This window comes from Malaclemys terrapin, chromosome 15, assembly GCF_027887155.1.
Source record: "Malaclemys terrapin pileata isolate rMalTer1 chromosome 15, rMalTer1.hap1, whole genome shotgun sequence".
In the NCBI taxonomy this organism is placed as follows: domain Eukaryota; kingdom Metazoa; phylum Chordata; order Testudines; family Emydidae; genus Malaclemys; species Malaclemys terrapin.
Genome location: NC_071519.1, coordinates 11922029 through 11949785, shown reverse-complemented (window position 1 = coordinate 11949785; position 27757 = coordinate 11922029). Strand labels below are relative to the sequence as shown.

The 27757-nt window shown below is 51.8% G+C and overlaps 1 protein-coding gene across 1 annotated transcript in view; it reads right to left on the bottom strand.

Moving 5' to 3' along the window:
• Positions 1-27180, bottom strand: part of LOC128823370 (zinc finger protein 436-like) — a 39546-nt gene extending 12366 nt beyond the window's left edge. Inside the window, exons 1-4 of the mRNA XM_054005615.1 lie at positions 27102-27180; positions 26514-26625; positions 26067-26172; positions 20202-20328 (exon numbers count right to left, since the gene is read on the bottom strand). Coding sequence (XP_053861590.1) covers positions 20202-20328; positions 26067-26172; positions 26514-26625; positions 27102-27180 — 424 coding nt within the window. The remainder of the gene's footprint in view (positions 1-20201; positions 20329-26066; positions 26173-26513; positions 26626-27101) is intronic.
• Between the last annotated feature and the right edge of the window lie 577 nt (positions 27181-27757).

Genomic DNA, 27757 nt, shown 5'->3' with positions numbered 1-27757 from the left:
CATCAGCTTATGAGCACATTCTACAAAAGTACAATCCTTAGACATTTTAAACTCTCTAAACTTAACTCTGTAAGATTCAGGAGTAACCTTGAACTGCCTTAACACAGAATCCTTAAACCGCTCATAATCTAAGGCTTCTTGTTCCCCCAAGTCATTAAACACCTCCCTGGCTTTTCCAGTCAGTCTGGTCAGCAGGACAGGCATTCGCTGACCCTCAGGGATCTGGTACAGATTGCAGAGGCGTTCAAAGGTAGACAAAAACTCCTCTATATCCTCAGTATCATTGTAAATGGGACACATCCTTTCCCAGTTTTTCTCATGGTGGGGGGGAATTGGAGTACCAGGTGGGGATGACTTTCTCCGCTCTTCCATTACTTGGAGCTGAAGTCTGGCCGTCTCCTGTTCCATCCTGTGAGTCTCCTGCTCAGCAGCGAGCACCTCTAGACGTCCCTTACGAGCTCTCTCTTCTCTCTCATCAGCCTCCTTCTTTCTTTGATCGGCTTCTTTCTCTCTCTCAGCAGCCTCCTTCTCTCTCTCTCTTTCTAATTCTGCTATTTTTTGCTTCTCCAGCAATCGAAGATCTGCTAGCTTCTGTTCATGCTCAAATTGCAGTTTACTTGTCACCCTTTGCATCCTAATTTTTTCTGCATCTTCTGCAGCCTCAGGTAAGGGCTGTGCTCTTGCCCCCTGATCACTGGCTATTAACAGATTTCTCAGTTCTTCCTTTGTAGCTTTCTTTCTAAAGCATATCCTCTTTTCTGAACACAAATTTTCCAGGGCTTTTTTGCCAAGTCCCTCATATGCTCTTTGCTCAGCCATTGCAGCAGTTCTTTAACCAACAAAACTCTCAATCCCAAAACTCAAATTTGGACAGCGTGGGGTTCTGACCCAAAGCTTAATTGACCTGGTTCTGTGGATCCTGCCGACTACGCCACTGTGACAATGCGGTTCTGGCGGAACCCAACTGAGAGTGCCAACTCAGGACAAATTGCTCAAATAGGGCAGCTACAGCCCCAAGGCCGGGGTTTTTCCACCTCTAAGGCAAACCAAACCAGCCAGACTAAGACTTCGGTCTCACCCCACTGGCTAACCGCAAGTCTCACAAGCAATCTCCTAAGACACTCCAGTTTCCCAGTATTACCACCAGTGCCACACGTTATGGGGACAAATGGTTATAAAACCAATACCCCAGTAAAAGAAAAAGGTTCTCCTGATCCCAAAGGACCAAGCCCCAGACCCAGGTCAATATATAAGTTAGACCTTACCCACAAATCACGCTACTGCCAATCCTTTAGAATCTAAAATCTAAAGGTTTATTCATAAAAGGAAAAAGATAGAGATGAGAGTTAGAATTGGTTAAATGGAATCAATTACATACAGTAATGGCACAGTTCTCGGTTCAGGCTTGCAGCAGCGATGGAATAAACTGCAGGTTCAAATCAAGTCTCTGGAATACATCCCCAGCTGGGATGGGTCATTCAGTCCTTTGTTCAGAGCTTCAGTTTGTAGCAAAGTCCCTCCAGAGGTATGAAGCAGGATTGAAGACCAGATGGAGATCAGGCATCAGCCTTATATAGTCTCTTCCAGGTGTAAGGTCACCTCTTTGTTCTTACTGTGGAAAGTTACAGCAAAATCGAGTCTGGAGTCACATGGGCCAGTCCCTGCATACTTTGCTGAGGTACAAGGCGTATCTGCCTTCTCTCAATGGGTCCATTGTATAGCTGATGGTCCTTAATGGTCCATCAAGCAGGCTAGGCAGAGCTAATCTCAGCTTGTCTGGGATGTCCCCCAGAAGCATAGCATAAGTTTGCCATACAGACAGTATAGAGCCAATATTCATAACTTCGACTACAAAACTGATACATACATATAGACAGCATAATCATAACCAGTAAACCATAACCTTGTCCTAGACACCCCATTTGACCCCCTTTATACAAGATTTGGGTGCCACTACAGGACCTTGGTTGCAACAATGATCTATATGGTCCCAGTTTATGTCAATAACGTCACAGCATGTTTCGGTCAGAATCCCCTGCTGACTTGGTGGCGAACCCACTTGCCACTAGCAGGGCCCTGGTGGAGCTGGGTGGGCCCAAGTCCCCCTGCCCCCTGCCACCCCAGCCCTGCCATGGCAGCTTCCCCACCTGAGGCCAAGATGACTGCGTTTGTCTGACATCCACCAGAGCTAGGATGGCAGGCTCTTTGCTGTCTGTCCCGCCAGAAAGCTGATCCCCCTAAACTGATTATTGCTCTGCCTGGACTGCAGGCCAGGGACTCCCACCCTAGACTGTTTGGGGGACGGCCCACCTAACCCCTATTGACTGGCCATTAAGCCACACAGCCCTGAGGCTAAAGGCAGCCATAGTGACACGACCGCGGGGCCCAAACGCCCTTCCTCCCCACTCCAAAGGGTGACGGAATACACAGGCCCCACAACAAGGTGCCTTTATGGATGTTCATGGGGAGCTTCTCCCAAGCACAAGGCACAGCATGGGAGAAACCATGAGGGGGATGGTTTGAAAGTTTAACATGTGAGTGATGGAGTCTGGTGACATGGGCTGTTCGGAATCATAGAAGATCAGGGTTGGAAGGGACCTCAGGAGGTCATCTAGTCCAACCCCCTGCTCAAAGCAGGACCAACCCCCAACTAAATCATCCCAGCCAGGGCTTTGTCAAACCTGACCTTAAAAACCCCTAAGGAAGGAGATTCCACCACCTCCCTAGATAACCCATTTAACTGCTTCACCACCCTCCTGGTGAAAAAGTTTTTCCTAATATCCAACCTAAACCTCCCCCACTGCAACTTGAGACCATTGCTCCTTGTTCTGTCATCTGTCACCACTGAAAACAGTCTAGATCCATCCTCTTTGGAGCCCCCCTTCAGGCAGTTGAAAGCAACTATCAAATCCCACCTCACTCTTCTCTTCTGCAAACTAAACAATCCCAGTTCCCTCAGCTTCTCCTCATAAGTCATGTGCTCCAGCCCCCTAATCATTTTTATTGCCATCCGCTGGACTCTTTCCAATTTTTCCACATCCTTCTTGAAGTGTGGGGCCCAAAACTGGACACAGTACTCCAGATGAGGCCTCACCAATGCCAAATAGAGGGGAATGATCACGTCTCTCGATCTGCTGGCAATGGGGTGGGACTCAGCATCTCTGCACCAAGTGAGAGATGACATGTAAGGTGGGGACCCATGAAGAGCTTTGACAGGGAAGTTATTCAGTTATAGAGATGGGGAGCCAGTGGAGAGAGTCAGAGAGGGCTCTCATGGATTTATGGGGTGTTGGATTCCCAGCCTTTCTGCTGTCTCTCTGGTTACTGTCCCCTTTAATGTGTTAGATGCTAGGCTGAGCTTTCTCCACAGCACTACTACTCTGGGGGTAACAACCTTTTTCCTCATCATAGCTCTCTCATGAGTCCAAATGATTTCAGACTCCTCACAGAGATTCTCTCTTTAGGGGCCGAAGCAACCAGTAGGTACTTGCAATAACGCAAGATAGTGTTGTCACAAAAGGCCAGGATTTATTAGGACATTCGAATACAGTAATTAAAGATCCTTAGATTATTCTAGTAAAGCACAACTTCATTCAAAGTTCATGTTGACAGAGACGTCTGCCTTGCTTGACTTTATCTCTCTCTGTCTACCTGTCTCGGTCACTCTGCCCTGGGCAGCAGCAAACTGTCAGCCCAGTGTGTTTGTAACCTAGTCCTTTGTCCCAAGCTGTAGTCCAATTTTGTTCTCATGTTCTGTTTCGCTTGGCTCCCAGTCATTACACGTTAATGCCCAGCCATTGGGTCTTCCGTTGTTCCCAAGGTTCTCCACGAATACATGGACAGTGCTTGGTATCCATGCCAGCCTAGACAGGCCTATCTTACGCCAACAGCATTTATTTCTCCTGTCCCAGAAGAGAAATTAACTCCTTCCCGCCCAGTGTGTAACAAAGCAAAGTGACAGGGGAAGCTGAGTCCTGCATGTTTTTCATAGAAAATCTACAAAAATTCCAACATTTTCCACAGGAAGAGATGGTCAAAGCAAAGGGATGGGATAATTCAGCATAAAATCACAGAAATGTAGGGCTGGGAAAGACTGACGAGGTCATTTAATCCATCCCCCCACACTGAGGCAGGACCAATTATACCTAAATCATCCATGAGAGCCATTTGTCTAACTGCTCCTTAAAAATCTCCAGTGGGGGGGATTCTATAACCTCTTTTAGGTCTTCTCTACACTACAGAGTTTTGTCAGCAAAAGGCAGCTTTCGGCAGCAAAACAGGGGAGGTGTACACACTGCAATGCCACTTTTGGTGACAAAACTCTTCAGTTTTGGTGACACAATAAAATCACCTTCATAAGAGACATAGGGATTTTTGCGCAAAAGTTTTGTCGACAAAGAGCCAGTGCAGACACCGTGCTTGATTTTTATCATTTTCATTGGCCTCCCACAATGCCTATCCTGACCACTTTGGTCAGCATTTCCAATTCCACTGCCCTGAAGCCAAGTAAACAACCATCTGCCCCTCCTCCTTTGAAGCCCTGGTAATTTTTGAAATTCACTTTCCTCAACATGGAGAGCTCACATTGCATCTTCCCAGCTGACCACGGTGGCTCCACGCAGCAGATGCTCTCTTGCGTGGAGCACTTCGGAGCTGCTGGAGCTGCTCAGTATTTGGGAAGAGGAGGCTGTGAAGTCCCAACTGTGCTCCAGCAGTAGGAATTTAAATACTTAACGGAAGATTTCTCGAGGCGTGTGTGAAAAGGGCTACGATCGGACGCGGTGCAGTGCAGAGCAAAGATCAAGGAGGTGAGGCAGGCGTACCAGAAAGCAAGGGATGCAAGCCATCGCTCTGGTGCTGCCATTTCTATAAGGAGTTGGATGCTATCCTCAGTGGTGACCCCACCGCCAAGAGCTCTGTAGATACTTTGGCGGGGCTGGAGCCTGCAGAGAGTGGACCTAACCCAGAGGACGAAGTCATTGATGAAGAGGTAGAGTTAGATGACAACGTGGAACCCATGGCGGGGTCGCCCAGTGGTGTGTCCAGTCAGGAGTTGTTCCCCACACTGGAGAGGTCTTGCCGGCTTCGGCAGTTGCACTCCGTCAAGCAAGAAACAGGAGAAGAGACCGCTGGTAAGTGGTTTTGCTTTGTGAAGTGCGGAGGTGGGTTGAGGGCATAGAAATGTACAAGGTTTCTCAGTTTCCCATTCACTCCACCCCCACGGACACCTTTTCAAATGAAAGCTGGACTTACGTTCAGTTCTGAAAGTCAACCCTTCACTGGTACCTCCTTTCCCACCAAGCGTGTGTGTGTGTGTGTGTGGTGGTGGTGGTTGTGTTTTCTGTGGAATAAAAGTTTTTGAATGATAAGTAATCTTTATTTGTTTCCTGCAAATTGTGATAGCAGGCGGCAGCAAGACATACACAAGCAGTTTAATCATTTGCTTACTGGAATCCTAGGTCACAAAAATCACAAAGTGCTTCCTAGCAAAATGCAATTTCATTAAGCATTGCAGTGCCAAGCATAGTAATATACATCACTGGTTCTCATTTTCAAAGTGTTGCCTCGAAGCCTCCCTGATTCGAATTGCCCCTGGTTGTGCCCCTCTAATAGCCCTGGGATCTGGCTTTTCAAAATCAGCAGCCAGGCTGTCTGCCTCAGCATCCCACCCCTGAGCAAACTTTCCCCCTTACCTTCACAAATATTGTGCAACGTACAACACGCAGCTATGACCATGGGAATATTATCGTCATTGAGGTCTAACCTGCAAGAAAGGCATCGCCAGCACACCTTTAATCTGCCAGACATATATTCCACTACCATCCTGCACCTACTCAGCCAAGGGCTGAACCACTCTTTACTGTTATCCAGGTTTTCCGTGTAAGGTTTCATGAGCCATGGTCTCCCAGGATCACTATGGGCATTTCAACATGCCCCACTTTAATCTGCTGGTCTGGAAAGAAAGTCCCTGCTTGCAGCTTTCTGTACAGGCCAGTGTTCCTGAAGATACGTATGCCATGCACCTACCCGGACTACTCCACACTGATATCGGTGAAATGCCCATGGTGATCCACAAGCACCTGCAATACCATAGAGAAATACTCCTTTGTATTGATGTACTGTCACAAGATGGTCCGGGCCCAAAACTGGAATACACGTGCCATCTATTGCCCTGCTGCAGTTAGGGAATCCCACTGTCGCAAAGCCATCCCCTACATCATGCACATTGTCAGAAGTCATAGTGCTTCGTAGCAGGATACTATTAATGGTCCCACACACTTGTATGAATGCAACCCCAATGGTGAACTTCCCAACTTCAAACTGATTCGCGCCCTAACAGTAGTAGTCTGGAGTCGGCAGCTTCCACACTGCGATTGCCATGAGCTTCTCCACCGAGAGGGCAGCTCTCATTTGGGTGTCCCTGCAGCGCAGGGCGGGGGCGAGCTCCACACAAAGTTCCAGGAAGGTGGCTTTCCTCATCTGAAAATTCTGTAGCCACTGCTCTTCATCCCAGACCTGCATGACAATGTGATCCCACCACTCAGTGCTTGTTTCCCGAGCCCAAAAGTGATGGTCCACTGTGTGCAACTGTTCCGTGAATGCCAAAAGTAATGTAATGTTGCTTCTATCCATGGCGGACAGCACATCAGGCAACTGTGAATCCTGTTGAGCTACGAACTTCACAATTAACTGCACTGCCATTCGGGTTGTGTTAATGACAGTTAGCAGAGCATTGGAGAGCAGTGCGGGATCCAGCCTTTCAGAAAGATGGCAGGGTGAACAGCAAAGAAAGGCCATTGAAAAATGCCGCGAACCAAAGACTGAAGTGCATGAAATGCTGGGACGGAAAGCACTGCATCATGGGATGTTGAGCCTGGACCCATGACACACTGTGATACACACCACCTTCCCACAAGACCTAGCAGCAGAAGGTGGCGAGCAGAACTGTGGTATAGCTACCACAATGCATTGCTCTCACTGTCAAAGCTATCACCCCATGTGTGGATGCACCCTGTCAACAGAGGGAGCGTAGTGTGAATATGCAATACCGATTGTCTTATAGCGCTTTTTGATCGTCAACAAAACTTTAGCCGACAAAACTCTGCAATGTAGACAAGGCCTTAGTAACCTAGTTGAATACTTATCTATCCTTATAGTTGGAAAGTTTTTCCTACTAGCCAACCCAAACCTCCCTTACTGCAGATCAAGCCAATTACTCCTTGTCCTAACCCACTGGACAAGGAGAACAACTGATCACTGTCTCCTTTACAATAGTCTTTAATATGTGGGGTAGGTGCACTCACATGGACTGAGCATGCTCAGTAACACTGCCAAAGCCGGCTGCCCTCACTCTGCCCCCTCCCCCCACTATCAGCAGGCACGGGTCGTCTCTGGCGTGGGGGAAATATTAAGAGTGCTGTTTTAGTCATTTTAGCTGTTGAGTTTGAGTTAATGGCTAGACATCCATGAGGAGAGGTTAGAGAAACAGGCTGGGATTTTAGCTTGGACAGAAGCAGACAGGTCTGAAGTAGAGAGGTAGGTCTGTGAGTCATCAGAATAGACATGTGAGTTGAATTTATGATTGTGGATGAGATTACCCAGAGATAAGGTGTAGAGGAAGAACAGAAGGGGATTGTGGCACTCTGTCCCTCAAAGCAGCACCCTGGAACCGCCATATTCACCCCTGTCATGTAATTATGATATATTTCATACAAAGCATGCCATTTAAGATATCATATGGAAGGTCATGATCTGCTGAAACCCACTGTTCTGTCCAAATATGTATATCGTTAGTGTGTATGAAGTTATGAGATTTTGCTATATGGTTGCTACTGAAATACGTTGTAAGTTTGAGAGTCTCTACTGGTGATTCCCCAGTGACAACAAAGGAGGTGATCCACATCCAGGAGGGTGTTAAGCGACTATTAAGGAGCAGGGGAATTCTGAGCAAGGGATTTACAATGCTGTAAAAGGGCTGGGCAAGCATCACACTCAATTCTGTGACTCAGCAAACCCCACCAGGACATGTCTGGGCTAGTGTTTTCCAGGCACATGGACTGAGGATATAAAATAAAGGACAGTGGCATCATTTCTTGGCCTTTCTCCTCCCCCAGCTATGCTGGAAGTAACAAGAATGCTGAGAAGTGAGACTTGAACTAAGGAGACTGGCCCCAGGCTTACAGGGGAAGCCTATGTATTAAGAACTGTAATATCTAGTGGGTGGGAAAACTGCTTGATCCAAATATTACTTAGTCTAAATAAGGTTTAAGATTTAAATTGTGTGCTTTCTTTTATTTTCTTTGGTAACTATCTCTGACCTTTTGTGCCTACCACTTATAATCACTTGAAATCTCTCTTTCTGTAGTTAATAAATCTGTTTTATGTTTTACCTATACCAGTGTATTTTGGTTGAAGTGCTTTGGAAATCTCAGCTCAGTTTACAAAGGCTGGTGTGTGTCCTCTCCACAGTGAGGGAGGGGTGGACTGGGTAATGAACTTATACTGGTCAGGCTTCTGAGCAGGGCAAGATGGTACCATTCTAGGGTGCAAGGCTGGGGGCTTGGGAGATTTGCTGGTGTTTCTCTCGGTGTGATTTGTGAGTGGCACAAGGAGCATACACACAATGTAGCTGAGTGTGGGGCACCACATGCTGTTGGGCTAGGTGGTAACAGCGCCTGGAGGGGTTTGCTGCTTGTCACTAGCAAAGCTTTGTGAGAGACAGCCCAGGCTGGAGAATTAAGGGGACACAGCGGTACCCCAGTTCCGGGTTGCATCCCAGGGATCTAAGTGAGCAGGGTGACATGCACAGCTTGTTCTGATTTAGATTTGCACTTCAAGCACTGGCGCAGAGATTTTAAGTGAGACTTTAAGTGTGGTGGCTGAAAAAAGTCAAAGAGAAGGTTACCAGTTTGTTATTTTGGGCTGGTCTACACTGGGGGGGATCGATCTAAGATACGCAACTTCAGTTATGCTATTTGAGTAGCTGAAGTCGAAGTATCTTAGTTCGACTTACCTGTCCGTCCTCACGGCGGCAAGTCGACCGCCATGGCTTCCCCGTCGACTCCACTTACTCCTCCTGCCAAGGTGGAGTTCGGGCGTCGATTCGGGGATCAATTTATCATGTCTAGACGAGACGCAATAAATCGATCCCCGATAGATCGATTACTACCCGCCGATCCGGCGGGTAGTGTAGACATGGCCTTTCTGTTTGCTTATTTCGGGAAAGGGAAATAGGAGCAGAAAAAGCTTCAAGATGAGCGAAAAGCAGTGAAGCAATTGCAAAGTTAGAGCTGTACAGATTACGGAGAGCAGAAAAAGAGAGAGACTATGAGCATCAGTTCAAAATGAAAGAACTGGAGATAAAGGAGAAAGAGAAGGAGGCAGCCAAAAAAGCAGAAGCCCAGGAGTTAGCACATGAGAGGGCCGTAGAACCACAAGCTAAAGCCACTGGGGGACGAGAAAGAGGGTGAAGACATCAATTGGACTTGCTGGAAAAGCAGAACCAGAACCCTCCCACACCAGTGATTCCCACCTCTCCACAAATCCACAAATGGGAACCATTGTGTCCTGGCTCCAAAGAGACAGATGATGTTACTGAATGTTTTACTCCTTTTGAGAGGCTGTGTGTGAATCATCAGATTCCTGATGACAAGAGAATCCCCACTTTGGTTGCAAAGTTAACGGGTAAAGCTCTGAGTATATTCCAGGAAATGCTAATTCAGGATGATTTCGATTATGGTGAATGCAAAGAAATCGTTCTGAAATGATTTCAGATTACCCCTGAAACTTTTCGAGTGAGATTTAGAAATCTTCAGAGGGGTGCTGGTATGAGTTATGGGGAATATGTGAACAGGATGAAAGGTTTGATGGGAAAGTGGCTGAGGGGGAAAGGGCTTGCAAGCTTTGAAGAAATGTTTGCCCTTGTTGGTCAGGAGCATTTCTGAAGCATATGTAAAGATGATGTGAAACGGTGTCTGTAGGACAAAAATGTGAAAACTGTGGATGAGATGGCGTCTCTAGCTGATGACTTTGAGCAAACTCAGGCATCGGTTAAGAAGAAACCGCAAAAAGAGGGGTTTAAACCTGGTGAGAAGCAGGGTTCCTGTTTTACCCTGTGGTGGGGCGATTGCCCACACTCAGAGAGGGTGGGCTGCAGCAGGTCTAGGCGCCTGCGCAGCCGCCCAACCAATCAGGGAAGGGCTTACAGAGGGCCAATCAGAAGACAGATTGGGGCCAGCCAATCAGGGCCCGCCTCAGCCATATAAGAGACTGCCCAGAGCAGGAGCAGTCAGTCTGTCCCAGGCCTTCAGAGGGGAAGGTCTGTCTCCAGAGCTGGGAGGCCAGCACCTCGGACAGCGCAGTGCAGGCCAGCCTGAGAGTGGGAGAAGGCCCTACTCCATAGCCTGCCAGGCGGCAGGCCTGAGAGGAGGAGGCCTAGCGTAGCGAAGGGCCGTTGGGGAAGCGGTCCAGAGGGATAGTCAGAGGAGGAAGGAGAAGGAAGACAGTGAGACTGTCACTCAAGGGCCTCTGGACCGGGACTCAGAGTAGTGGGCGGGCCTGAGTCCCCCCCCCTTTTTCCCCCTTTGTTTGCTGTGCTACCCCGCGCACAGCCACAGACCGCAGGGAGCGGCCGGTCAGTACCACACCAGGTCCTGGACTGTGAGGATCGGACTTGAGGGTGTGGGACTGTTGTTTAACACACCTCCCCCGGAAGGGGGTGTGAGTGGACAAGGGGCACTGTCGGAGGACAGTGCTCCGAAAGAGGACTCCGTACCTGGAGGGCGACGCAAGTCCGCGGCCCCAACGCAGGTGGAACGACAGGCTAGACGCCACCCGAAGGGGCGCCCTACTGGTTCGAGCCAATTCCCCAAGACGACCAGGAGGAGGCGCCACAGCGGTGAGCTACAACCCTGTCACACGTGGTGGAGAATGCGGGCATAGCGGTCCACCCCTCATACGAGGGGCCAGCGCCAAGACTGCGGACTATTGCCCAGAACAGTGCCGTGCGCTGACAGACGGTCGACCCGGATTGTGGGTGCAGACCAGGACCCACCAAAGGGGTCCAGAGTGTGGGGGTTGAATCGGGAATAACCCGCTGAACCCCAACATGGAGGCTGAGAAGCTATTAAAATGGCTGCTAGAGAAGCAGCAGGAGCAGTCGGCCCAGCAGCACCAGCAGCAGGTACAAATGCTGCAGCAAATGACCACTCAGCAGCAGCTGCTGATGACTCAGCACCAAGAGAATCAGCAGCAGCTCCTCCGAGAGTTGGCCACCCAGCAGCGGGTGCAACAGGAACATTTGGTGCAACAGATGGCCGCACTGTTACGGCCGGCAGGAGGCACCCCTGCCGCCCCCATGGGAACCGGACTGGGGGATACCCCAGGGGCCCTACCGATACGCCTCACCAAGATGGGGCTCGAGGATGACCCAGAGGCCTATCTGGTCACATTTGAGCGGGTGGCGACTGCTGCCCGGTGGCCCTCAGAACATTGGGCCACGTTACTAGCCCCTTATTTGACAGGGCAGGCTCAGGCCGCATATCGGAGCCTCGACCCCCGGGAAGCACTCGAGTACGCCCGAGTCAAGGCGGCCATCCTAGACCATACCGGCATTAGCCCAGAGACCTACCGACAGCGTCTCCGTAAAGAACAATATCCTCCGGGGGCCCGACCCCGCGCCGTGGCCCAACGCATCCGGGACCACTGCTGGAGATGGTTGGACCCAGAGGGCCTGACGGGACCCCAGGTGGCGGAGCTGGTAGCCTTAGAGCAGTTCACCCAGATCCTACCCCCGGGAGGGAGGGCCTGGGTGCGACGGCATCGACCGGCCACCCTCTCCGCAGCAGTGGCCTTAATGGAGGACTACTTATCCGCCGAGGGGGCAGAGGCACCACCCCGAGCAGCCGAGAGCCTTGGTCGCAAGGGCGGTGCAGAGAAGGGGAACCCTCGTGGGACGGGAGCCTCTGGACCACTGGCAGGCAACAGCCATCGGCACCCGAGACCTCCCAACCCTGAACCCCGACCCAAGTTATTGCCGGTGGCGACTCGAAAGGAGCAACAGCCCCCGGAGCGAACAGGCCCCCCCGGAGGAGGCCCAAGCCCGGCCGAAACCCGAGAGAGGTGCTGGGGCTGCAGCCAAGAGGGACATTTCCGGCGAGATTGCCCTTTTATGGACTGCAGCTACGGGCAGGCCTGGATGGCCGGACAACGGGCACGGCAGAAAGGGGTAAGAAAATTGATAGTCCCGGTCCAGGTTGAAGGGAACCCCACCAATGCCCTCGTAGATTCGGGGTGTAGTCAGACCCTCATACGAGAGGGGCTGGTCCCGAACCTCAATCTTTCGGGGCCCCCGCTCTACCTGCAGTGTGTGCATGGAGACATCCGCCAGTATCCCACAGCCTGGGTCAAGATGGGAGTAGGCGGCCGAGAGGAGGGTCTCCGGGTAGGAGTGGCCCCTAGGCTGGCCTACCCGGTGGTGTTGGGACGAGATTGGCCCGGCTTCGGAGAAGTCCTCCTGAGATACCAGCCACCCAAGCCCCGACCAGACAGGACTATAGCACCGGGGACGGGGCTGCTTGGGAGCAGGCTAAGGGATGACCCCGGCGAGGGGCCCTCCTCGACGGCGGAGACCCCTGCGAATTGTCCAGGAGACAGACCCCGTTCGGTGGAGGACGCCCAGGCAGAGTTAGAACGTGACGGGGACTTCTTACGGGAGCAACGGGAAGACCCAACCCTAAGCCGAGCCTGGGAACAAGCTACCAACCCTGTCATTGAGGGGGACGGGACGCAACGGATTCCGCAGGGCCCCCGCTTTGAGGTACGGCAGGATCGCCTGTACCGAATAGCGCAGGAACCCCAGACCCGGGAGACGTTCCGTCAGCTGTTGGGCCCCCGGAGACTGCGAGCCGGCCTCCTCCACTTAGCCCACGCGAACCCTTGGGCTGGACACCTGGGACGCGAGAAGACCCTACAGAGGGTGGCCCGCCGGTTTTTCTGGCCAGGCATCCACCGGGAAGTGGCAGACTTTTGCACCTCGTGCCCAGAATGCCAGCAAGCCGGACCGAAAGGGGTAGCTCCTGCACCCCTGGTACCCATGCCAGTCGTGGGGGTACCCTTTGAACGGATCGGGATGGACCTCGTCGGCCCCCTTGAGCGAAGCAAGACAGGGAACCGCTTTATATTAGTAGTCGTGGACTACGCCACACGCTATCCCGAAGCCGTTCCCCTAAAGACAGCGACGGCACCGACCATTGCGGGTGAACTGGTAAAGATTTTCGCCCGGGTGGGGATACCCGGTGAAATATTGACGGACCAGGGCACCAATGTGTCCTCCAAGCTAATAGCCGAGCTATGTCGCCTCCTCCATATCCGGACCCTCCGGACATCAGTGTACCACCCGCAGACCGATGGCTTGGTAGAGCGGTTCAATGGTACACTAAAAGCCATGTTGCGGAAGTTTGTGGCGGAGGACCCCTCACATTGGGACACCTTGTTGCCGGCCCTGTTGTTTGCAATAAGAGAGGTACCACAGGCCTCGACGGGGTTCTCGCCCTTCGAGCTCCTATACGGCAGGCAGCCCAGAGGAATACTGGACCTCCTGAAAGAGGAGTGGGAAGCACAGGAAACACGGGTCCTTGGGACCACACAATACGTGCTACAGCTCCGGGAGCGACTCCAAACGTTAGGGGCCTTCGCCCGGGAAAACCTGGAACGGGCCCAGGCAGGTCAGGAGCGCCTCTATAATCGAAGGGCTAGAGGGAGGAAGTTCGCCCCAGGCGATAGGGTGTTGCTGTTGCTGCCCTCTTCCGAGTCGAAGCTCCTGGCCAAATGGCAGGGTCCCTACGAAGTGATCCGACGAGTGGGACCAGTCGATTACGAGGTCAGACTACCTGGTCGACGCAAAGAGACCCGTATTTACCATATTAATCTCCTAAAGGCCTGGAAGACCCGGGAAGCCATGTTCATCGGCCCGTCCACCCCAGAGTCGGAACTTGGACCCCTAGCAGGAGATCTTCCCGACCCCGGACCGGCTGTGGTGGGGTCAGGCCTCGACCCCAGACAGAGAGGACAACTGCAACAGATGGTGGAGAAGTTCTCATATGTATTATCGGCCCGCCCAGGCCGGATGACCTTATTGAGTCATCATATTGCCACAGACCCCGGGAAGAGAGTGACGGACAACCATCGACCGTTACCCAAGAAAATGTGGGACACCGTCCGGCGGGAGGTGGAGACGATGTTGGAGATGGGAGTGGTAGAGGAATCGACGAGCAAGTGGCGAAGCCCTATCGTCTTAGTACCGAAACCAGATGGGACGACCCGGTTTTGCATCGACTTCAGAAAGGTCAACGCTATCTCTCGTTTCGATGCCTATCCGATGCCGAGAGTGGATGAACTGTTAGAGCGCCTCGGGGGAGCCCAGTACCTGTCAACCTTAGACTTGACTAAAGGATATTGGCAGATCCCACGGACGCCAAACTCCCGGGCGAAGACTGCCTTCCCTACGCCTTTCGGCCTCTTCCAGTTCGTAACCATGCCGTTCGGGTTACACGGAGCCGCAGCCACCTTTCAACGCCTGATGAACAAGGTCCTCCAACCCCACGACCAATACGCGGCGGCCTACATAGATGATATCGTGGTTTACAGCCTCGACTGGGAGAGCCATTTACACCACCTGGCAGCAGTGCTACAAGCCCTCAGAGCGGCCGGCCTGACAGCTAACCCAGCGAAATGTCACTTAGGCCAAGAAGAAGTGACCTACCTGGGATACACGGTAGGAGGGGGGAAACTAACACCCCTGATTAGCAAGGTACAAGCCCTCAGAGATGTACCCACCCCCACGACGAAGAAACAAGTACGCCAGTTTTTAGGACTAGCTGGGTACTATCGTCGTTTTGTGCCAGACTTCGCATCTATAGCCGCCCCCTTGTCAGACCTAACGAAGAACTCCCAACCTCGACGGGTACAGTGGACTACGCAATGCGAGCGAGCCTTTAACGCACTCAAGGAACGGCTCACTCAAGAACCAGTACTACGACACCCCGACTTCGCAAAAGAGTTTATACTCCAAACAGACGCTTCGGAAGTCGGCCTGGGCGCAGTACTCTCCCAGGAAGTAGACGGGGAGGAACATCCCGTACTGTATTTAAGTCGGAAGCTGTTCCCCCGGGAAAGACATTTTTTGACGATAGAGAAAGAGGCCCTGGCGGTACGGTGGGCTATCGACGCCCTACATTACTACCTGCTAGGGAATAGTTTTAAATTAATCACAGATCACGCCCCATTGCGATGGATCCACAGCATGAAAGACACGAATGCTAGAATTATGCGGTGGTACCTCGCCCTCCAGCCTTACGACTTCCAGGTGCTCCACCGACCGGGTAAGGCCCATACTAATGCCGATTTCTTCTCCAGGCTAGGGGAGGAGGGCGAAGAATCGGATCAGGGAGGGGGATCCGTAGCGCAGGGGGTGGTCTGCGAGGGGGCAGCCAAGCCCCCGTCCAACTGCCGAGGTCCTAGACAGTCAGCCCTGACGGCAGAGGATCCGTCACGGTCGTACGGGGTGTGTCCCAAATGCACGGAGAGCGTGAGAGGAGGGAGCATACCCCAGCCTAGGCAGACGGTTGTGGGAGAAGAACCCTTGCGGGAAGCCCCGGTGGAGGACCAGCCCACACTCCTGGAACCGTCGGGGACTGTGACTTCTCCAGGTCGAGAGGGAGCCTCACTGTGGGAGGGACCAGCCGAGGCGGTGGACCACGAGACCCGTGGAGAATCAGGGGACCCGTGGGACACTCCGGCAGCTGAACGGATAGGAGGCAGCTTCAGGGAATCGACAGACTGGTACGTCGGACCTGGTAAGCCTCAGCGTGTTTCGGTGGGATCCCCCCGCTGAGGCGGTGGATAAGCCGGGTTGCCTGGTAGCAAAGACTAATTTCCGTGACTTTGGGGCCAGTAGGCCATGGGGCCCCGTGACAAGGGCTATGTTTCTGGACTGTGAGCCGGTAAGCCGAGCCACTGTGGGATAAAGGCTAAGTTCCGAGCTCCTGAACATTAGGCCGATTAGGATACGCCCCCCCCCCCCCCCCCGGGAAGGTTCTTAAGGGAGAGGGTGTGTGGTGGGGCGATTGCCCACACTCAGAGAGGGTGGGCTGCAGCAGGTCTAGGCACCTGCGCAGCCGCCCAACCAATCAGGGAAGGGCTTACAGAGGGCCAATCAGAAGACAGATTGGGGCCAGCCAATCAGGGCCCGCCTCAGCCATATAAGAGACTGCCCAGAGCAGGAGCAGTCAGTCTGGCCCAGGCCTTCAGAGGGGAAGGTCTGTCTCCAGAGCTGGGAGGCCAGCACCTCGGACAGCGCAGTGCAGGCCAGCCTGAGAGTGGGAGAAGGCCCTACTCCATAGCCTGACAGGCGGCAGGCCTGGGAGGAGGAGGCCTAGCGTAGCGAAGGGCCGTTGGGGAAGCGGTCCAGAGGGATAGTCAGAGGAGGAAGGAGAAGGAAGACAGTGAGACTGTCACTCGAGGGCCTCTGGACCGGGACTCAGAGTAGTGGGCGGGCCTGAGTTCCCCCCCCCCTTTTCCCCCCTTTGTTTGCTGTGCTACCCCGCGCACAGCCACAGACCGCAGGGAGCGGCCGGTCAGTACCACACCAGGTCCTGGACTGTGAGGATCGGACTTGAGGGTGTGGGACTGTTGTTTAACACACCTCCCCCGGAAGGGGGTGTGAGTGGACAAGGGGCACTGTCGGAGGACAGTGCTCCGAAAGAGGACTCCGTACCTGGAGGGCGACGCAAGTCCGCGGCCCCAGCGCAGGTGGAACGACAGGCTAGACGCCACCCGAAGGGGCGCCCTACTGGTTCGAGCCAATTCCCCAAGACGACCAGGAGGAGGCGCCACAGCGGTGAGCTACAACCCTGTCACATACCCCAATCCAGGTCCCAGTTTTTCAGGATGTTGGTCCTGATAGGCTTTTTGGAAAGTAACTGTGTCTCTTTAAATCCAGAGGCAGCTCCCACGTCTGTGACAGCAGAGAAGTTCAGACCAGGAAGTTTACAGGTGGTGGTTCTTTGTGAGAATGCCAATGACCCAGCTAGCAGAGGAGAGCTCTCCCCCCTCCGCCCCCCCGGCTGGTGTGAGACTAAAAGCAGCTATGGAAGAGCTGCTGGGAAAAGCTGAATCTGAATAAAGAGCAGACACTCTTAGCCCAGAGTGTGCCCCAAGTTTCTGCCTTCCCTGAAACCTTCACTTCCACCAGACCCTCCCTGCCCCCTAGAGCAACCCCTCACCAACCCCTTCCCTCTCCTCACGACCCCGCGTTCCCCACTCCCTGGTAACCCAGATCGCCTACGCAATCCTCCCCCATCAACAGCACCACTGCTGGGCCCTCCATCCCCTATTCCTCATTCCCAGTCTCCCACTCCCCCAGCCCAACCCACTATCACGTCCCAAGAGCTCCTGTTTCTGACTCCCTCCCACTGCTCTCAGCCCTCCCTGCTTTGCAGCACCCCACGAGCACCAGTCCCCCATCATCTTCCCCCTCCCACTGCTCCCTGCTCTCTCTTGTTCCAGGGCGAAACCTGAGGAACCTCACTCTGTCTCCCATCAGCAGATGGTCCCACCTGGCTGTCACACCCTCCCCACCTCTGGGAAGTTGTTATACCAGAGTCCCAGTGCCAATGTAGTACTGGTTCAGTATTACTTTCTCTTTTAAGGACTACTGTTCTACTTTCTGTAAAATTCACATGCTTATTGACATAGTCTTGAAATATACTGCTCACCATGGAGGTGGAGGGCGAGTTTATTGGTCCAAAAGTAGCATTAATTTGATCAAGCGGTTCCTCAGATACAGCCCCCCTCAAAGCCGCCGTTTACAAAAATCATTTTCCTCTTAGAACTTGAGGGTTACCTGTTCTGTTCATTCCCTCTGGGGCACCTGGCGTTGGCCACTGTCGGCAGACAGGATACTGGGCTAGATGGACCTTTGGTCTGACCCAGTATGGTCGCTCTTATGTTCTTATTTTCTTGCACCTGCCTGGGGCTCATATTATAGTTCTAATGGTCTCCTGACTAAACTCTGTCCCTTGTCATTTATCTCAGCTGTTCTATGGCACCCAGGGCCTCTGTGGGGAAGCAGTATTGAAAAGTTAATAACTGTAGAGTTTGCCAAACTGACGGGTGAAAGAGAGTGAAGTGCATGTGTACAGCAAGGCCCCGTTAATAGCCAGAAGGTTTCCAGCAATCTGCTCTCACAGTAATTGGGTGACTCAAGAGGACATGCTGTGGCCATTGGATCTGAGCCCTACCTGTGATCACTTTCGCACAGTGTGTGCTGTGGGTCTGTCTTACATTCTGCAGGAGTTCCTCTTGGATGTTTTGCCCTGATTCCAAAATTGCTGGGTTAAGAGCAATATTTTGAAGTGCTCTAACATCCACATGTAGACTTTGGTTTGCTCTCTACAGAGAAGTTTTGCCAGCATAGCGCTGTCATAAGAACATATGAACATAAGAACGGCCATACTGGGTCAGACCAAAGGTCCACCCAGCCCAGTATCCTGTCTGCCGACAGTGGCCAATGCCAGGTGCCCCAGAGGGAGTGAACCTAACAGGTAATGATCAAGTGATCTCTCTCCTGCCATCCATCGCCACCCTCTGACAAACAGAGGCTAGGGACACCATTCCTTACCCATCTTGGCTAATAGCCATTAATGGACTTAACCTCCATGAATTTATCCAGTTCTCTTTTAAACCCTGTTATAGTCCTAGCCTTCACAACCTCCTCAGGCAAGGAGTTCCACAGATTGACTGTGCGCTGTGTGAAGAACTTCTTTTTATTTGTTTTAAATCTGCTGCCCATTAATTTCATTCAGTGACCCCTAGTTTTTATAGTATGGGAACAAGTACCTAACTTTTCCTTATTCACTTTCTCCATCACTCACCACTGTTGGTTATTGGTGTGAAAAATCACATCTCTAACTCACACAGCTATGCCATCGAAAGCACTAGTGTAGACACAGACATAGTAGCAAAAAAAAAGTCCATTAAAATCATGGAAATTAAATGGTCATAAAGTACAATAATGCAGCGTTAAAGTTACCCGGTGCTGCCTCATGCCCTTCCAGTATGTGGATAGTGGCTACATTTAAAACCACTGACAACCAGGAAAAGAAGATCTAAAGTACACGCCACCTCTGCAAAGCAACCTGAACTCTGCCCCCCCCCCACCCGCTAATCCTGGAGCTGGCAATAGCCAGCGGAAAGAGGTCTGTAAGGGTGGTATCAACTTTAACCAATTACCAATGAAAGTGGCAGATTTTCCCCCTATTGGAGTCTTCAAGTCCAGACCGGATGCCTTTCTGGAATACGATTTTGTCCAACACAAGGTATTCAGCTCAGTACAGCAGTGACTGGGTGAAATTCTATGGCCTGTGTGATACAGGAGGGCAGAGGAGATGACCTAACACCCCATCCTGGCCTTAAAATCTGTGAATCTACAATAGATACAAGGAAGGACTAAGAACGTGCCATTGTTTGTGTGGTGTTCACAGACGGGAACACCAGCATTTATCCGCATGCCCCGTAGCTGTGTGCACCATGCCAGCTGTAGCTGTAATTGGATGGTGGAGGGAGCCGTTGGAGCAGCCTGGCAGAGCCGTGACTGTGGTATGCAGAGAGGTGCAGGTGACCCCTGAGGGACCGAGTCTGCCTCATTTCCGTGCTGAGTGTTGCAGGCTGTGTCAGTGACAGGGCACAGGGATGAGTTCTAGCCATGGGGATTGACAGCACTCCAGTGGGATACACACTAGGGGTCTCCAGGGCTCAGTGAGGGGCAAGTGAAGGCAACGACTCAGAAGGAATCTCAGGGGGAGGGTAAAGGGCTGGTAACAGTTTGTAAATCTGAGCTGGGTTGTGTGCAGCAGGCTCAGGGTTTGAGGGTTGGGCAGGGGCAGGCAGCTTCTGTTCTTTATGCCAGACCTGAACCCACGTTTTGCCTTAGCAAAGAGACGACGTTAGACTCTGCGCTGTTCTGCTCCTGGGCTCTGTTCCCAGACTGTTCTCTAGCAGGGCAGGGCATAGTGCTGGTGTGTGTGTCACTGGCATGTTGGGGTGTTGCTGAAACAGGGCAGAGTTAAGGTTACATTGCAGGGTGACGTGAACCTTAACTCTGCATTTCCCCTTCTAAGAACGGAGGGGACGGGACTCCTTACCCAGCGAGGTCACATTCTCGTAGTTCTCCTGCATGACGGCTCTGTAGAGAGCTCTCTGAGCGGGGTCCAGCAGAGCCCACTCTTCCCTGGTGAAATACACAGCCACCTCCTCAAAGGTCACCGGCCCCTGAAAGAGCAAGAGCCCAATGCTCAGTACCTGCTGCCCCACTGTTCACAGGGCCAATCACATGGGAGCTCTGGGTGGCTCACCGTCAGCAGAGTCCCACCCCCACCCCTCTCAGAACAGTCAGAGGCATTGGGGCGGGGGTGGGGGAGAAAGAGAGCCCCTTGTCCCTTGCCGCAGAGAGAGGTGGCGGGGTCTGCACATTCATCACTCACCTACTAGACAGGGGGCTGATACAGCAGACGTAGCCCCCAGCCATGTCAAGGGACAGCCCCCAGTAGGAATCCCAACACCTCCCACAATAACAGCAACTGGGTGTGTGTGTGGGGGGGGGGCATCTCCCCCAGGCCTCACTGGTGGGTGCCCCCTTCATATTTCATAGCAACCTCTGACTAGAAGGTTTAGGATCCAGCAATGGGAGTCTGGTATGCTTTCCTAGCCCTGCCCAGGAGGTTTGTTTCCTGCTTCGGTCAGCTGTTTACTGCCCCTCTCTCTCCAAAAGCAACCCACCAGCAACACCCCCGTAATCCCTACCTGAACTGGCTCCACCCCAGCCATTTCCCTTCCCTGTCCCGTGGGAGGATGTGACGAGCTGAAGGAAAACATGGATGTTAAGTTGCAGCCGGCCAGGGCAACTAGGGAATTTTCAGAACAGGCTTTAGTTCATTTCATAGCACAATTCCCCCCAGATTCTTTCTCTGAAGACAGACATTCTAGATTCTGCCATGCAAACAATGGCAATATCTAAAACACAAGTAGTAATGGGCAGGGGGAATTAATTACCCAGAAATCTGTTGGAAAAGTAATCTGGCCAAACACAAAATGTCCAGTAAGTTCATGGACTATATTGGGAATAATTTTTGTTTTGGAAGACAGAAGTAGTAATAAGGGGTCAGCTGTTTTAGACTTGATTCTGACAAAGCTGAAGGAATTGGTTATGAATCTGAGGGTGGAAGGCAATTTGGATGAAAGTGATCACAAAATGACAGATGTAATAACTGTAAGGAAAGGAAGGAGTGAAAGCAGCAGAATAAGGACAACTGATTTCAGAAGAGCAAAGTTCAAGGAACTCAGAAAATTGGATGGTAAGGTCCCCTGTGAATAAAATCTAAGGGGAGGGGGAAGTTTAGGAGAGCTGGCAGTGTCTCAGCGAGACAATATTAAAGGAGCAACCGAAAACTCTCCTGATGTGAAGGAAAGATAGACAGAAGAGTCAGAGGCCAATGTGGCTCCATCAGGTGCTCTTTGGTGACCTGAATATGAAAAGGACTCCTACAAAAAGTGGAAACGTGGACAAACTTCTGAGGATGAGTACAAAAGAATAGAAGAAGCAGGTAGGGACAAAATCAGAAAGATGAAAACACAAAAGCAGTTACACCTAAGCCTGCCTGGCCTACACGAGGCAATTAGGTCGGTACAATTCTGTCACTCAGGGATGTGGAAAAATCCACACCCCTGTGTGACGCACAGTGTGGACAGTGCTAGGTTGACAGGAGAATTCTCCCGTCAACTTAGCTACCGTCTCTCAGGGACGTGGAGCATCATGCCAACGGGAGAACCCTGCCCGTTGGCGTAGGTACTGTCTTCGCAAACCCTGTAGCAGTTTATGTGTAGACATACCCCTAGTGTGAGGACATAAAAGACAATAAGATATGGGTTTTATGACTACATTTGGAGCACGAGGAAAGCGAAGGAAAGAGTAGGTCCTCTGCTTGCCAGGGAAGGAGAGCTCATAACGGATGGCAGGAAGAAGACTACGATGTTTAATGCCTATTTTGCTTCAGTCTTCAATGAAAAGGTTAATTATGACCAGATACTTAAAACAATTATTATTAACTTTGAGGGGGAAGGAACAAAAAATAGGGAAAGAACTGGTTAAAGAATATTTAGAGAAGTTAGATGTATTCAAGTCAGCAGGGCCTGATGAAATTCAACCTAGGGAACTTAAGGAACTAGCTGAAGCAATCTCAGAACCATTAGCAATGATCTTCAAGAAATTATGGAGGACAAGTGAGATCCTAAAGGACTGGAGTAGGGCAAATATAGCGTCTATCTTCAAAAAGGGACATGGAGAAATAAAGACCAGTCAAGCCTTACTTCAATTCCTGGAATGATACTGGAACAAATTATTGAAACAATCCATTTGTGAGGCTAGCAGGGTGACAACATATAAACAGCATGTGTTTGTCAAGAACAAATCATGCCGAAACAACCTAATTGCCTTCTTTGGTGGGGTTACTGGCCTCATGGTTAAGAGGGATGCTCTAGATATGATTGATCTTGATTTTAGTAAAGGCTTTTTACACAGTGCCACACGAGAGCCTTATAAACCAACTAGGGGAAATGGAGTCTAGATGAAATTACAATAAAATGGGTTTCAAGACCATTTGTTTCAAGACCATACTCACAGAGTAATTACCGATGGCTCACTGTCAAACTGGGAGGTTCTAGTGGGGCTCTACAGGGGTCAGTGCTCAGTCTGGTGCTAGTCAGTATTTTCATTAATGACTTGGACAATGAATTGGATGCTTATAAAAAGTGAGGAAAACACCAAGCTGTGGGAGGGGTGGCAAGTTCTTTGAGGAACAGGATTAGAATTCAAAACGATGTTGACGAATTGGTCTAAAATCAACAAGATGAAATTCAATAAAGACAAGTGCTACACTTCAGAAGGAAAAATCAGATGCACAACTACAAAACGGGGAGCAACTCGCTAGGCTACAGTACCGCTGAAAAGGCTCTACAATAGGTTACCAAGGGAGGCTGTGAGATCCTCACCATGGGAGGTTTTTAAGAACAGGTTGGACATCTCTATTAGGGATGGTTTAGGTTTCCTTGATCCTGCCTTAGTTTTGGGGGCTGGACTTGATGACCAGTCAAGGTTCATTCTAGCCCTACATTTCTATGATTCTATTCTAGGAAAACACTTGGTCGCTTTATTACAGTGCAGACCCGGCCCCCTCCACCAGGACTAAACCCACCGAGACATTTTTAAACCCTCCCAGTAACACAGGCTCTGAGTCTGGCCCAAATGCTAGAAAAGAGCAGAACCCAAGGAATCACTTAGGGGGATTCCCCCGACACTGTCCCCGAGGCAGCACCCCCCAGCAGGGGGAATAGGGACAATCAGAAATGAGCTTTTCCTCTCTCTGCTCCTCACCTTGTCCACAGGAAAGTAAATTTGCCCAGGGATGTTGCAATAAGTGTATCTGGGCAGGTCAGAGATCTGGGAATTTCTCTCCCCACTTATTTCTCCCACTGTCCCTTTCAGTCTCTCTCTCCTCTTTTCCCTTCTATCTCCTTTCCCCCCTGTTCCTTCTCCTTCCCCTCTGGCTGGGAAAGTTCCCTTCCAGGGTCGTTTCCTCTCCAACGGCTGGACCAGCTCCTGCAGAAACATGGCTCAGGAGGGATGAGGTCAGAATCCTTTTCAACAGATCTTTGGAGTGGGGGGAGATAGGTATCCCACTTCCCACCTGCTCCCTCGCTCCCCAGCAATAGCAGGAGGGGTCAGGGACACAGTTTTCCTTCCAAAACGTGGTGTTCCTGTAGTTTTGAAAGGGGGAAGAGAAGCAAGATCTGTGGTGGGTTTGTTTCTGTATTGGACAAACGGATAGAAAGTTATCAATTCCATACCTGTCACTGGCAAATAACGATCACCATAGACCCACTGGTGAAATCAGTGATGGGAATGTGAGGGGTTAATACAGTACGTTGCAATTCTCAGACACCAGTGACAGGGGGAAGTTGCTCATTTGAGAATTTAACCCCCTGTAACCTCCACTATGGAGACTGACTCAGGGTAAAAGGTTCCCTCCAGAAAAAGAAGTTGCTGCAGTTAAAAGACAAGGGGAACAACTCCAAACCTGAGAAGATTTTTAATTCACATTTGATAATTACAGGGAAAAAGGCAAACTCTGGGATTTGAGATCAATTAAAGAGAAAAGGGAGGAAATCTGAGGAATTTTTGGATCAATTTTCACAAATTAGAAAGGAAAGTGGGGAAAGTGAGAGGAATTTTATATCAATAGTCGATAATAAGTAGAGGTAACATTTGAGTTAATTTCTTCTCGATATTTTATAAATAGAAAAGGCGCAACACTTGCAAGGAGTTTATATCAATATTCAAGAATTTGAAAAAAGGGCAAAATTGGAGGAGTTTTTATGTTAATATTTTATAACTAGAGAGACAGGGAAAATCTCAAGGCATATTAAAACAGTCATAGATAAGTAGGAAGAAAACGGGGCAACATTTTAGAATATTTTATATCAATCTTTGAAAAAAATATGAGAAAACGGGTCTGAAACTAAATAGTTGATGATACGAGAAGGGGGGAAAAAGCAAGATCTGAGGGGATTTTATATCCATATGAAACAACGAGAGAGGAAAGGGGGAAAGTTGGACGGGATTGTATATGAATGTTCAATAAACCACCAGAACATAACGGTTTCTCCCCCCCCCACCCCACAAGCACCATCCACATGGCAGCAGGGAGCCCTTTGCAAAGCTGCTTTAAGAGGGCAATGGAGAGGAGAAGGGGCAGGAAGGCTCCTTGGCAGCGCGGAGGGGGCAGCAGTTGGAGATGGGCAGGTGACAGGCTGGTGGCTGTGGGGAGCTGCACTGGGCCACTGGGGACCAGTCACTAATACTGGTTACCACCCTGGGGACATTGCCTGTATCCAGTGCTTAATTTGTGCCAGGACTTTCCAGGCCTGAGCCCCGGCACCTCTGGGCCTGGCAGTTCAGAGCCCCGGCTCTCCTGGGCTTGCCGTGTCAGTTATGAAAGTAAAATAATTGCTTGAGCCCTCTGGCACCCCTTTCATTACAAATTAAGCCCTGTCCCTTCCAGGCCCGGTTGGTGGCAGGGAAGGAGCACCCCCTTCCCATGCAGAGGCAGCCCCACAGTAGCCACGAGGTGGGTGAAATCATTGCTTTTATTGGACCAACTTCTGTTGGTGAGAGAGGCAAGTTGGTCCAAGAAAAGCGATGACCTCACCCCCCCTTGTCCTGGGACCAACTCCCACCCTCCCAGTGTCTCAGGGGTCCCCCAAGCTGCACCCACTAACCTCCTGCCCAGTTAGGGGCGGGCTCAGGATACCAATTTCCCACCTAAAAAAAGGACAATTTCCCCGCAGATAAAGTGAGTGGGAAAATATCCCGAAGCGGAGATTTTTAATTGAGAATTGAGAATCCGAGGGGGAAATGGGGTAATTTGTGAGGAGGCGAATGGGGAAAAGGGCCAGTCACTTGAGAGAAAGGGGGGATTTTACATCCCGATGTGAGAGTTATGCCATAAGGGGAAGAACTGGGGAGAATTTGATCAGGATTTGACAGGGAAGCGGCAAATCAGGGACGATTTCATCACCCTCCTGGAATCTCCTGCCTGCACAGAGATAGTGTGTGTGGGGGGGGGGGGGGGGGGGTCTGGGCTGTCTTCACCTCCCTCCATTTCTAGCTCATTTTCCCTCCCTCCCTTCCTGACCCCACCACCCCGGGGACACCCCACTGGGGCCCGCTCTCGACCCCCCCGACACTCCTCAGTTTCGCCCCCAGAGCAGACCCCGACAGGGGCTTGGAGCAGTGGCTCCAGTGCCATTAACTAGCTCCGATCTCGCTTGTAACAACCCGGGAGCAGGTTCCCCCCCGGGCGGGGGGGGAAGCTGCAGATCTGAGCCCCCCGGTGCAGAGAGTCACTTTCCTGCCCCTCCCCCAGCATTTCTCCCCCGGGGGCCTTCGGACTCACCTGCAGTCTCCGGCCCAGGGGGGAGGGGTTAATGAAGGTCTCCCCCCCAGCACAGACCCCATGGGGGGAGCAGCAGCTGCTCCGGCTCCCGGGCAGATCCCAGCCCCTTTGTGTTCACACGGCGCCTGGCCCCTTTGTTCTCCCTGCAGCCCGCCCCCCTGCCCAGCCCCAGCCCGGCCTGTGTGTCCTCCACCCCCACGCAGCCCTCACTGGGCAGGGGCTGGCCCCGGCCGGCCCGGGGTCCGCCAGTCCCGCCGCCCTGCACGGGACTGACCCGGGCAGCAGCTGGCCCTGTTCCCACGGGCAGGGCCCGATCCTGCTGGAGGGAGCGATCCAGCTGGGGTGCCCGAGTCCCCCCGCGTGTCACAACCCCCCCCCCAACACACACACAGACGAGGGACCCGCTGGGGCAGGGCCAGGCCTGGGTAGGAGCCGCGGGACACACACCCCGTTGTGTGCGGCCGGGTCGGTTTTTCTATGGATTTGCCAGTTGGCAGGAAAATCATGTCATCGGCCAGGTTCTTTTTTACAAGGGTGACCAGACCCGAAGTGTGAAAAACTGGGAGAGGTAGTAGGGGGGAGGTAATAGGCACCTATATAAGACACAGCCCCAAATATCGGGACTGTCCCTATAAAATCAGGACATCTGGTCACCCTATTTTTTACGTGGGTCTAAAGGTCTGCGTTATTCCCACAGTGAGCCGGGACGGGGGAGAGAATGGTGAAAGTTTGTGTCATGTTTCCTGCAGTTTAAGGGACAGATCAAAACAGTTGGAAACACAGGGAGCTGCCCACCATGGGTGGCCAGTGAACCGGCCTTCTGGGGGAGGGGACCAGAACCTTATTATCTTCTGATCAGATGAATTGGCGAGCCAGTAACCCACATTATATAAACCATCATATGGATCTCCTAAAATCAGGCAACAATGCCCTGATGACGAGCCTCGAGCGGGTGCGCTTCTTTGGGCAGGCATCCACTTTCCTCAGCACTCTGCACCCTCAAAAGTGCCTGGTCCTGGGCAGGGATTTCAGTACCATCCTGGATGCAAAGGGCAGCCTCAGGACCAAGAGGTGTCCAGCCGCTGTGGACATCCTCCAGGAGATTGTTGACCATGGTGGACAGTTGGCGAGACTACCACCCAGACAACTCCCCGACCTTCACCTATGTCCAGGTGGAGGACACAGAGCTGGTGGGATGTGCCTGGCCCTTCTGCTGTGACTACCCCTGGGGGGGGGGTGTGAAGCTGGAGGAGGGATGCGGCGACAGAGCAATTGGAGCGGGAGGTCCTAGAGCTGGAGAGGCATCTGGCCACCAGGACTGGGGAGCCATACCTCTGCAGAGCCTGCCCGGAGACGCGGGAGGCGATCCGGGCCCTCGACAACCAGTCCTACATTCAATCCCGCATCCACCTCCTTCTGGAGATGGACTGTGGCTCCTGGAGAAAAAGACGGGAGCCAAAAAGCATGTCACCTGCTTCCTGGTGGAGAGCGGCACCACTCTCACAGATCCAGTGAAGATGCAGTAAAGGGCCAGGGCCTTCTATGCCATCCTCTTCTCCCCATAGCCGACTGACGCCGACGCTTGCGGTGTCCTGTGGGATGGACTGCCTACGGTCAGTGCGGGCAACGGGGACTGGCTGGAGCTGCCTTTCTCTCCAGCCACATTCTCGGAAGCTTTCCACTAGCAAATC